Genomic DNA, 12,970 nt, shown 5'->3' with positions numbered 1-12,970 from the left:
GCCCCAGGGTTTCAATTCAAACTTGTGTGTGAGAGTATTGGTGGGACTGAACTGTCTTTCTGGCATATTGGATAGACTATTTACCTATAACTAGAATTTTGGTGTTTCTGCATTATTTAAAGGTGACAAGGTGCAAGAATGCCATATCCATTATTCATGTTTGTTTTAGGCTAATATGCTGGATCCCCAGATGCTAGGAATTTATAAATATCTATTTGGAAAGCAATGGGCTTGCATTGCTCTTGGGTTGTTTTTATTGCTTAAGCCTATTTGTTATTCTTTCTCAGTATTGACTATAGTCAAATTATCTTATGAAGTACTACATTTTTGCATAGATTTGTGTATATATATGTGGATGAAAGGTCAAGCTCATCTGAGTATAAGAGCTAAGTGATTAATAAAATATATGCATAATAAAATATATGTATACTAAGTATTTACAATGTGACATAGGTCTTCCAGAGGATGCTGTTTGCAATAAGTTTTCTTGGAAATGTTACAAAGATTTGTCTTAATCAGATCTCATATAAACCAGAGACACACCATGGGGGGGCGGGGCAAAAGGGAAGGGTGGAGAAGGGAAGGACTAGTGTCAAAATAAGGGGGGGTGCAATTGTATAGGGCATATAACCAAAATGAAAATGCATACATTGTGCAAAAATGAAAAATGATGTAAGAATTATATAAAATAAAATATTAAAAATAAAATATATGTGTATTAAGTATTTCAAATGTGACATAGATCTTCTAGAGGATGCTGTTTGAAATAAGTTTTCTTGGAAATGTTAAAAAGATTTGTCTTAATCAGACCCCAAGGCTCCCTGATATATACAGTTTTCCCTAAGAAGATTTTAAGCCTAGGATGATTTCTAAAGCATTATGCTGACAGTGCCTTAGAAGTATTACATGTGCAAGGAATATAAAAGAAATAACCTTAAGGTTTTCACAAGTTCTGAGGGTTCATACCATTTACTCAACATCAGAAACCCCTACACTCTTGACCATCCAAAAATAGATCCAGTGACCTACTATGTCTCACCTCTCCATGGACCTGACCTGCAACATTTAATTTTCACAACCCATGACTATTCTCTGAATAGAAACTCTAGAAAGAAATACCCTGATTTGTTAAAAAAAAAAAAATCTTCCCTTGATTGCTTTGAGACATTTTTCTCCAACTTTTCCTTTTCCTCCTCTAGGTGCTCATCCTTCTGTAGCTCCTTTGCTGGCTGCCCTTTGCTGGTTGTCCTTTCTCTACCCTTGCAACGGAAGGGCTCCCCTTGGTGCCCATGTTCTAGCATGTGACTCTTCAAGCAGTCCACTTTAACAGTACAATCTGCAGCCAGCTGCCTGGGCAAGAAGCCTGTGTTGGCCATTTCAGATCTATGTGATCAAGAATGACATTTAATTTTTCTGTGCCTTAGATTGCATGTAAAATGGAGGTGATGGAATCTTATAGGATTTTTGTAAGGATTAAATGATTGGATATATTTAGAATCTTGCCCAGAACATATGAAGCTCTCAGAAAGGTTTATTACTCTTACTACTTTATCCCTCTACTCTCCCCGTAGATGATAAATATCAACATTATATACTTGGTTCCTAAGTCTCTATTGAAGGACCTGTTCTCTGATCAGTGAGCCACATCCATATTTATAACTCTCTCTTGGGCACAGTTGTCCTGATGTCTAATTCATTTTCCACGTCAATAGTCCAAAAGCAAATGCACCATCGCCGTTCCCCAAAGCTGCCTTCTGCTGTTTGCTACTCATATTTAGAGGCCGACCTGATATTCTGCTCCTCCCACTCAGGGTTAGTCATCAGACCCTGGGAGAGCTACTGGGATAGGTTCTTTCACAGGGATTCACACTGATCTCCCTCTGCTCCTTTTTTTTGTTATTAGCCTGGTTCTCCCAGGCTTTTTGTCTTCACTAGACACTATCTTTCCACTGAAGTGAGACTAATATTTCTAACATATTTCTAATCATGTCTTTCTTCCTTTTAAATCTCTGTAATGGTTCTCCATTAACTCAAGAAACCTCAGCTCTCTTCTCCGGCAGCCAAGGTCCTATCTATCACTCTAGGCTTATTGGAAAGAATATGCCTGCATAAAGTCTTTATTTATTGTTCCTTCTGTGCTTCTCCACATTGTTCCCTCCACCTACAAATCTTGTATTTTCTTTCCCATTATTGCTGGTCAAATCCTACTTTCCATTAGGGTCAATCTTGAATGTTAATTCCTTTTTAGATTTCCTACAAATAACAGGATGCTTCCCTCTCCGGAACTCCAACAGAACATTACCTCTTATCTATGGCATTTATCACAGTCTGACTTTGCTCCCCGTCCTTGGCATACTTCTTTTATTCCTCCTTCTAGATCATAAGTTCTTCAAAGACACTTACTATATCCTCTAAAGCTTCAAATGGGATAAAATGAAGGCAATAATAGCACCAGGAATTAAGCCCATTTATTTTGCAAAGCAGCAGCCTGTTGTCAAATGCTAACCCTCTTCCTCACAGTCCTCATAAAAAGAATGGGAAAGCATATAAATGAAGTAGGACACAAGAGGAACATACAGTGAGAGCAATTATGCCAATTCCTTTTATAGGAAGAACACAGCTGAGATAAACACAGAAGCAGATTATTTACCATCCATGGATCTCTGTGCCAGATTCTTCCACTTCTAAATTTTTCATTAAAAGAAATCAAGGAAGGTAAACAAAAGTAGCCCTTGGGAGAAATCAGCATAAAGGAAACAGCTCATTTATTAGCATGGCCTTGGAGAAATGTCTTATTTTCTTTACTGCATCTTTCGTAGCCAAACACAGAGTTCCCACAGTCGGGTGGGTGCATACACGTCTACCTTCTCCGGGTGCTGTGGGCATGCCAGACCTGGGCTTCCTGTGAGAGTGAGCGAGGAGGGGAACGCGGAGCCACTTACCTTGAGGGCATCTCGGGTGTCATCCAGACAGTAGACGCGGACGCTGTATTCCAGAGAGGAGCAGCAAAGGGGCCCGAAGATGGCCAGCTTCAGGCGCTTGGCAGCCGCTTTGGTGGTGGACTGACCGACCAAAGCATAGGTGCTGAGGCTCTCTGTGAGAAGGTGGCAGGCCTCGGTGTCCAGCTGAATGTAGCAGGGCGTGGTGAAGTTTTCCTCTCCCACCACCACCACATCCTGAGGGACAAGGGGAAGAAGAGGCTGAGGTAGAGGCCAAGGCCGAGGCTGAGCCTCCCAGGAGGCCGTCAGCAGTGGGGAGGAGGCGGGACCTCTTCTCCTGAGTTCTGCTGCTGCTGCTTCTCTCTTTCCTTCCTCAGGTTTTATTATACCTCTATTTCCATTCTTCATCATTATCTCCTTTATTTCCCTTGTCTTTATCCCGATACTATGGTTATTTTTCAGTCGCATTTATTTAGTATTTCTTACCTCCTAAGAGTCTACATTACTGGAATATACATAAAATTCCCAAGGAAATACATAAAGTATCCTTTTAACTTCAATTTGCTGAGTTTATCATCTGTTTGGGAGAATTTAATGTTTTAATCTTTTTAAATAATTTCTTCTTTAACCCAAAGACACTATTTCATTTCAATGTATTATAGCATGGTAGTTTTTTTTTTTTCCTTAAAAATCTAGAGGCTTGAAAAGAATTAGTAAAAAGAAGGTATTAAACTATACCATTCCACGATGTTCTTCCAAACTCACCTACCAATTATTTTCCAAACACACTGCTTTTCCTCAATGATCTGAGCTCTCAGACATTATGGAAAGAGTGACATGGCAGACCTCACACCTTTACGATACTTTTCTCTGTCATTTTTATGTAAGCTTTTAGATAATCTATGCTTTTAGACTTTTTAAAAATTACATACATACACAAACATATATGTAACTCCCCATTCCAATATATAGCAATATATTCTAACAGGGACTTTTGTAGAACTTTCTCTGTGAGTTAGCTAATGTTTGACCTTCATTTCTTTGTGCCAATAAACCTGTAGATAAAGCATTTTAGGAATCGGTATCTCTCTCCCCACCCTGGCTCCCTCCTTTCTGCCCCATCTCTGTCCCTCTCTCTTTCCTTTTCTTTCACTTTGAATGCAAACTAAAATTCCACAGATTTTGATAAAAACTTTCCAATAGTTGTTCCTGTTTATATGCCTAGCATGCTCCTGCCTTCCATCTTCATCTCAACAGAAGCTCACCTCCCACTGTCCCTGAGGGGCCTGGTTCTTGAGCTGTATCTTCCAGTCCTCAGTATTGGGGTCTGCACAGTGATGCATGGTGAGGATGATGGGTCGGGTCAGAAGAGCCCCCGGAGGTCCACAGCTCACCACAGGGCTCAGAAGTGTCTGAGTATCCTCCATGGGTGGCCTAGGAGGAGAGCACAGAATGTTGTCTGCGATATTCCATAGTATTCATGTGCTGCATACTTAGGGATTGTAGATCAAACGTTGTATAGATAGTTTCTTCTTGGAGTTTTTCTTTTTTGGGGGGGTAGGGTAGGGAGTTAAAATTAAAAGGGAAGTTTCTCTTTATACAAGATTTTGATCTTGCAAGACCGGAGGGCTTTATTATAACAGGATTATAACAGGCAACTGACCACATCTCTTTGATTCCTTTGCCTCAGACATAAGGTCTGTCTTTGCTAACTTCCTCTGAACTTGCGTTTAGAGACTTTGGGATGGAATGAGATGGAACAGAGTCCTTAAGAGGTTATATAACTGCCTTTTCTGAAAACACTTGTCATTGGTATCACAGGCTTTAAATACTTTTGTGTTTTTTAAGACCTATTATATTTTTTTTAAAATCACTTCAGAATAAGGACACCCTAAAGGTAAACTTCTTCCAAATGATTTTTTAGGAATAATTCAGGCTAGTAAAGCAGAATATTTCTTTCAAATATGTCCAGGAAAAAACCACAGATTTATTTCTATAATGTTTAAAAAAATAAATCTCTACTTGTATTCTTCATATGCAGAATCTGAACCTTCAAAGTCCAAATTTTTTATTTCACATTTTTAAAAATATTGTCTTAAATCTTTTACTAACAAGATGGAAATCATTAAGCAAATGTGTAACTTAACCCAACTTCTCAGTTTATATGTGAGGAAGTAGTTGCAATGTGTTAAGTGAATTACCCAAAGTCTCACAACTAGCAAGTGCTGTGGTACTAATTATAACCATGTATTCTCAGCACCAGCACTTAAACTACCCTGTCAGAAAAGCATGGTGTAAGAGATCACGGACTCGCAGAAGTTTAGATGAGGGAAATCCCTCAGGGTCTGTAAGTACCACCTTCCATTCAAAGCAGGTGCCTTTCTACAATATGCTGACCTGTGGTTAGGGGGTGTTTTAGACACATCCAGACCTATATTCTGCTACCTCATTATTATCAACTCAAAGCCACAAAACAGTCTTACTTAGAGTGAACACATTCTAACATTTCTCTCCATATATCCTTGACCTACTTCCTCTCCATTTTGGCATGAAATCCTTTTAAATATTTAGAGATTGTTATGACGTTGTAAAACGTCTTCTTTATTCCAGACCAAACAGCCACATTTTTTTAACTTCAAATCATGGGTTTAAGATATTTCCCTCTATTTCTATCTTCATTTTCATATAGATGTCTGCTAGTGTTTCAATGCCTTTACTAAAGTGGGACATCCTGAAATGAATGTGGAACTTAAGTAGAAAATATAGAGGGACTACTATTTTCTTTGATTTGGATTATGCATTTATATAAATGTCTCATAAAGTTACTATGTTGGTGTATTCTCAATCAAGTAATTATAAATATTATTTATCAGACTTGATTTAGATGGGAAGATAGAGATACTATGGTTAATCACTTCTTTAAAAATGAGGCAATGAAGCCCCAAGAAGGTTAAGTAATTTGTTAAAGCTAACCACTCTTGTATTCTTAATATGAAAGGCTCTTATGTCTCTATAATCCTGTGGTTTGTAATGATGGCTTTTGAACTTAAGTACAGAAATTCATATTTAGCTATTTAATTTCATTGTAATAGCTTCAGGGAAATTTTCAGGCCATCTATTTTTTAATGCAATGTCTTTCCTCCAAATATTGGCCATTTCTTCCAATCTTTTATCCTCCATCAATTTATGTTCTCATTCCAATCACTGATAACACTATAATGCAAGAATAGGGCAAATACAGAAACCTTCTCAAGGGCACAACTTGAAGCTTCTCTCCAATCTGACATCAATACAGTGATTTATTTAGTTCAGCCAAATATAAGTACATTAAAATGTATATTGCCCAGTTCATATCTTTCCACTTCACTCACATGGATACTACAAAGGGCATATCAAATTCTTTATAAATATGATGACTACTTGAAATGAATTTTTTTGGTCTTTGCTTATGGTTTATATATTACATAGTTGAAAATTTCATTCATATCTATGGCTTACTCTCATTTAATACTCAATAGCCGCTATTATATTTTTCATGTTGTGGGCTGACAATTCTCCATGGATCTCTCCATGTCTCTGCACATTTCTGATGTTTTTTTTTTTTTTCAGGGGTATTTGCACAGTATTTGCCTCTAGAAGTTAAAAAAAAAAAAGAGTCTATTTCTGGATGACACAGTGCAGCCATACTCAACTCGTATACTTTTCATTATAAAAGACACAAGACCCCTAAACTCAGGGGTCCTTTCCTGGAATGCAACCACCAAGTATAGATGCCATCTGGCTCTCTTTCCATCACTTTTTCAGAATGGGGGTTTAGGAGATTGTACAAAAATGATGATTGCGTGGACAGTGCAATAGCCGTGACTAATGGCTCTGACACAGGCGTTTTGTGCCATCTATCAACATCACAAAACACTGGCAGGCAACTTGGTAGCTCTCAAGTAAATTCAAATTTTAGAGATTTCTCAATTCTTGACAATTATGATCAGTGGTAAGAATGAATGAAATCTGTCAACTTTTTTCCCCTTAACAAAACTCAACTATCACTGACCTCTCTACTCCAAAATCTCACCAGGCCCTCACCAACCTATTTTTTTACCCTTCCTATTTAGAAGATTAATATATATATATATATATATATTGTCTTAGTTAATAATGTCTTCATTCTCAACGCAAAACAATTGTTTTATTTAATCTAAACTTATCAAAATACTTGGAGATGTAAAGAGTTAGTAGATTATCAGTACCTTGAAAACTCATGACCAGCCCCTCTAACACTTGGTTTTCATTTCCTCTAAATCCAGCTTGCCCTCCTTCCTTCCACTGTGAAATTCATTCTCTTAGAACATGAGTGAAGATTTTTTTTCATTGTGTCTTAGTTGATAATCACATTATCCTCCCTAAGCAGTAACCTTATACTTATTTAATTTTACTTTTCCTACTGGGGGAAAAAGCAATGACTATACTTTCCTGAGAACTGCTCTTACCTTTTAGTTACAATTGTACCTTAAGAAGAGAGCATTAAACTTTTAAGGAAGGAGGCTAAAATGAAATCCATTTCAAGTGGTCCTTAAAATATAGCGGGATTGGAAACATCTGTCTCTCAGTCTGCTGTCAGCAGCCGGTGCTCGAGGCAGAAGGAGGAGGGTCTCTTCTCATCACTGAGTAGAACAGAAGGGAGAAGACTCCCTGCTGGGTCGGGGCACTGTCAGACCTGTGCTCTCCAAGCACACCCCTAGCATGCAATATTGATGGGCACCATTCTTGGAGGAGGGAGAGCCAGGGAGAGAAGGGGCAGTAGGTGTCAAAAGAATTTATTAACCCAGTGAGGTGCAAGAATGTTATGAATAGGAAAGTGGTGAAGTGGAATTCATAACGGGAACGGAAAAACAAAGAAGAAACAATGATGAGAATCTTTTTTGTATTTTCAAGATAAAAGAAGTGGAGTTGAAATTGGAAACATTTCCAAACATATATAGAAGCTAAGTTAGGGAAGGTTAAGATTTAACCATGTGAAACTGAAGGTCAGAGTATTGAAATCCACATTTCTTTATTTATATAAAGGAAGGATATTACATACATCAAACAAAATATTAAAAATTAAATATTCTAATTTATGATTCTGTGGAGGGAGACTTACTCCTTTATGTCTCATGTTACCTAAACCATTTTAATAAACTTTCTGTGATTATTAAATGCAGATGATATGGAAGGGAACACAAAGCAAAAGTTAGCTGCACAAGCAGCAATTAAGCAGAAATGCAGCAGTGATGAATGATTAACATTTTGAAGACTTTTCAAAGTCTGACAAGGATAATATCAAGTTGCTTGCTAGATGGGGTGTCAGGCTGCTAGGACAAAGCCCTCAGAGAAAAATTTTAGTTTCCTGTCAGAGTGTCTCCTCCTTTGCTTGCTGTTATCAGAGAGGAGAACTTTGCTTTATCATAGGTGATTTATAAAACATTCATAAAAGCAGTTGCATTTGTCTTTCATGGCATACCTGTAAAGGAGTTAGGAGAAGTACCTATATTACCTCTCTGCCCAAAAGAGGAAACTAAAAGCTAGATATATTAACACACTTTCCTAAAATCTGGTCACAGACAAAGCTAGATTTCTATCACCAGTCATTTGGTTTCTTTCACAGTTGGTATATTTTGGGGCTTCCTTAAGCTTTCAGGCCTTGAGGGTTTTATTTTATTTTATTTTATTTTGCTCTGTTTGTTAGAACAAGTTCAAAACTGCTTTACTGAAAGGCTCTCCATCTTCCTCTGTGTGGAGATGGGAGAGGCCTTCAATCCACACACGTGTCTCCTGCAGGTCCCTCAGGATGGCAATCCTACCTCAGGCTCAGCTGCCTTTTAAAGCATATGGTTTCACATAACTGGCAACTTGAAATATCTGCACTCTTGGTATCTGACAGGAAGTATCTAACTCACTGGCTATCAAAAGCTCAACTGAGCAAAGAAAAAATTATTTATGGAAGCCACTCTGAAGGGTGTGCCCAACATTTCCCTCAAAGGCCAAAATCTATCGCTGGATTAAACCAGAACAGCTAACTGTTATGTCCTTGCCTGAATTGCTGGATCCTGGTGGAATTATTTCACTGAATTTATACTTGGCCTTCTGCTATCTAATTACATCAAGGGACACTAACAGAAGCAGCCCTATGAAACTCATTGCTATTTTTATTTTAAGGATGTTGCTCATCAATATTAACAAAATGTCTTCTTTATGAGGAGCCAAAGAAGAAATAATTACACTTCTTCAGGGAAGATTTCTTCCTCATGGACACATGGACCTTGTAATTTGCCATGATCCCCTCTTTATAAACAGGTTTTCAATGAATGAGCATTTTATAGTACAGTAAAAGAATAGGATTTAAATATACCTAGACTCCACACACACCCCGCCTCAGTCTTTTACAGCTTTTGCTTAAAATTGAACATCAATGAAGTGCACTAAGAAATGATAATGTCAACCACCGTGTCACAAAGTTCCAAACACCACATTAAAATAAATGAGAACTTTATCCTGTATGATTACCTACATGAGAGAATTGCTGTCCTTCATCCTCACATTGTTTTAAATTTTAATAGTCAAAAAAAAATGATAGTTTTAATTGCCTTACCACTAACTCACACCTTAAACCCTTTCACCTTTTTAAAAAATACCCAAAAGGCAATCAAAGTCTTACAGTTGATACACCAAATAATTTTTTTTGTTGTTTCTCTTTTTCTACCTTTTGATTTTAACAACTCTGTCAAACCACTTCCATCTTGAAATTCTCATTTCCTTTGATGGTTTCATATTATACTTATAGTCATTCATCCTTAGAACTGGGTTTTAGTGATGAACTTAATTGAATCTGCTAACTTGTAATGCTACACACCTTAAACTTATACAGTGTTATAAATGTTAATGAAAATTAAAAAAAAAAAAACAACTCATTGAAGGTCCACTCCATGTTAAGCACCATGATAGATGCAAACTCTCTATTTATCTGCTTTATGCTCATGTGTTCTATTAAATTTCATCTATCACAGTTAAACCTTAAATAAAAATATTTCCCAACATTCTTTCCTCAGTTGTCTTCTTTCTGTCTCTGAACCTTCGTCCTGAAAGAAGGTCCTCACTGATGACGCCCCAGCTGTAACTCAGGCACAAATCCCTACCTGTGCACTCCGAGGGAGTCCAAACCAGAGCTCATCCTCTCCGGCTATCTCCCAGCGGCTCTGCCTGGCCTCTTCCACAGCTCTCACAATTCTCACAGTGCTCAAGCTTGATCTGAAATATGCTTTGTGTTTTGTCCTTCTAGTCAGTGGAGAAATAAATTTTCCTTCTAAAACATATTTCACTTTCCATTCTCCCACATCCTGGCTTGGTTTCTTCCCCTTCTCCTTGTGCCCAGATTATTGTCACAGCCCAACAGGTCCCCAGCTTTCAGGGGAGTCTTTCTATTCCCTGTTCCAATTCATCCACCAACATCACCAGATTAGTCTTCCCAAGGCACTGCCATTCCTGAATCACCTGGATGCTCAGAAACCTCCCATGGTTCCCTAGCGTTCACACACACACACACACACACACACACACACACACAATTCTATTCAACTTTATATTTGAAATGTCCACATTGATTTTTTGGCCTTTTGAGAAAACTACTAAGCATGTACAGAATGCAGAGAAAGGGAAGATGAACTCTTGTATCTTCAATTCAATTTGTTTTTCAGTAAGAACTGACAAAGAACATGATTTCAGTCTGAGTCACTGCTTTTTAAACTGGTACGAAAAACAAGGCAAAAAGTCTCTGCTGCACAAATTGGATCCACAAGGATCCACAGAGAGCTCTGGCAGCCAGGGGGAGAGAAACTGCAAGCAGAGCCTGGCAGCTTGGCTTTCTTTTTTGTCAGAGACAGCTTGTCCCATTTCGGCTGCTCATCTGCCCTTCAGCTTCCTTTTAGCATGTATGCAGTAAAGATAAGGGCACGCTTGTCACATTCACTGTGTCGCATGTAATTAGGTTCACATGTCCCTTTAGGTGGTTCACATCAACAGATGACCAGCTGGATGCCGTCCAGCTGGAAAAACACGCAGTTTTGGATGCAATGAAGGGAATCAGACAGCAGGAAATTGGATAAAAGTGATCAGACTTTTCCTATAAATGCCTGCAAGTAACATCCTTATTTCCTGACATCTTCACGGAGTCTTCTCTGAAAGAAGTTCCATCTCGGATCATGTGAGGGAGGAAAGGGGATTAGTGAGCTCTAGAAAGCCACCGTCAAGAAGGCGCCATGGTAAGATGGCAGAGGTCTGGGGGCGCTGCAGCTGCAAAAATGACAGGTCGGAAGCCAAAGAGTGGCGGGTAAGACCAAGTGGGTGTAAACACGGTTGTTTGTAGGAAGCCTTGGCTGTGTGGCTTGATTTCTCTAAACCCTAGTTTCTTCATCTTGAAGTAAAATTCATCAAAACTGGCAGAGTGGTGATGAGGAATAAATGGAATTACAAGTATACTCAACAAAGGGGGACTATGCTTTTTATCATTTTATTCTAAAGCACAGTATTATCATTGTGTTTACAACATAAATGCATTTAATTCAGAGCAGAAATTTAGTAGAGAGAGGACATTCTCATATTTAACACAGTTGTTTTCTTTTGTATGTTCCTTATTTCATGGTCTTTTGTGCATATTTGCTTATGAAATCTTGTTGTTACTTTAACTTCATCTTGCTAAGCAGAACTTCTTTGATTCATTCCCAGTTCAGTAAATTAATTCCCTCTGCACCTGACTTTAGCTGGTTGGCACAGCAGACTGATTTAGAGTTTTCTTTCCTTTAGAATCAAAGGCAGAGGAATCTAAAAGCAGAAGTGTCTAGTTTTATCAATTTTCTGTTTTCTCTTTCCTTCATCTAAAATGTACCATTATCTTGGTCGGGATGCTGACTACACTACCAGAAGGAAAATCCCCAGAAGAGCTGAGTGCAGGAATCTTTGAGATTCAGCATGCCCACAGCCCCTAAAGACAAGGCTTATCAGAGGGGAAATAAGAGACCATGAACACCTCACTGCTTTGCAGCACAAAGCACCAGTTAATATTTATTTCTGTTTAAACAAAATGTCCATGTTGGTGAAGGCCTGAAGGGAGGGAAGCATTTAGGGCTAACCTGGACCTGGACAAGAAAAAGAAGAAAAAGGTGGCACCCTGGAGTTTGCTAATCTTCATTTTACCTGCTGTGAAAGAAGAGCATGGTCAGGCCCTGTGAATGTTACTCTGCATTGAGAGTGAAAAAATGAATAATTTGATGTGAGAAAATAAAAGAATTTTAGTGATTTTCTGTTGTTCAAATTCAAGGAATTCTATCATTTTCTTAGAGTAGTGTTTGTGTAGGTAAGGTAAACCACAGAGGAAAAATGTTCTCTGGGTCATACTAATTATAAATACCAATATCTCCACCTGAAAGCATAATAAAAGAGCTTTTGACTACCAAAGAAAGAGCTAAAAATGGACATTTTTCTGAGGATAGAGAGGGGAAGAGAAACAGTATAAAGTTTTATAATGATAACCTAGTTCTACATTTGCCAGTCAGACTTTGTAGTCAGATAACAGAGCTGAGGGGCTCGTGCCTTCCTTTACTTTTAGGAAAGACAAAGATAATTACATTTGAGGCTCTCAGGGAACATCAGGTCTTTAAAACACTAATGTAACACGTGTTCTTTATATGGGAACTAATCAAAAAAGACCACGTATGACTGATTAGTAGCCAAACTGAAGATTGAATTTAGGATTTCTAAACTCCTCTTATTTTTACTTAAAATATTTTCATCTTTACAAATTTAACACATTCAAACAGGAGAGGGAATATGGGTGGTGCAGGGGTGAATTGGTTGTGGGAATTTTACGGGGAGTACACCTGAGGGAGAGGAGAAAGCATATGTTGTACAAAAATGAAGAATGATGTAAAATAGATACAAATAAAATTAAAAAAAAATTTTAACACTTTCAAAACAGGGTCTTTTGATTTAATCTAGTTTAA

At 38.1% G+C, this 12,970-nt stretch overlaps 1 protein-coding gene across 2 annotated transcripts in view; it reads right to left on the bottom strand.

Moving 5' to 3' along the window:
• UNC5C (unc-5 netrin receptor C) overlaps positions 1-12,970 on the bottom strand; it is a gene marked incomplete at both ends in the record, with an annotated part of 418,359 nt that overhangs the window by 32,205 nt on the left and 373,184 nt on the right. For both annotated transcript variants that reach the window (XM_084233858.1, XM_084233859.1), the window contains 2 exons: positions 2,943-3,176; positions 4,205-4,373. In XM_084233858.1, coding sequence (XP_084089984.1) covers positions 2,943-3,176; positions 4,205-4,373 — 403 coding nt within the window. The remainder of the gene's footprint in view (positions 1-2,942; positions 3,177-4,204; positions 4,374-12,970) is intronic.

This window comes from Talpa europaea (assembly GCF_964194135.1).
Source record: "Talpa europaea genome assembly, chromosome: 5".
NCBI lineage: Eukaryota > Metazoa > Chordata > Mammalia > Eulipotyphla > Talpidae > Talpa > Talpa europaea.
Note: the sequence above shows the minus strand (reverse complement) of the source record. Positions and strands in the feature narration are given on the sequence as shown.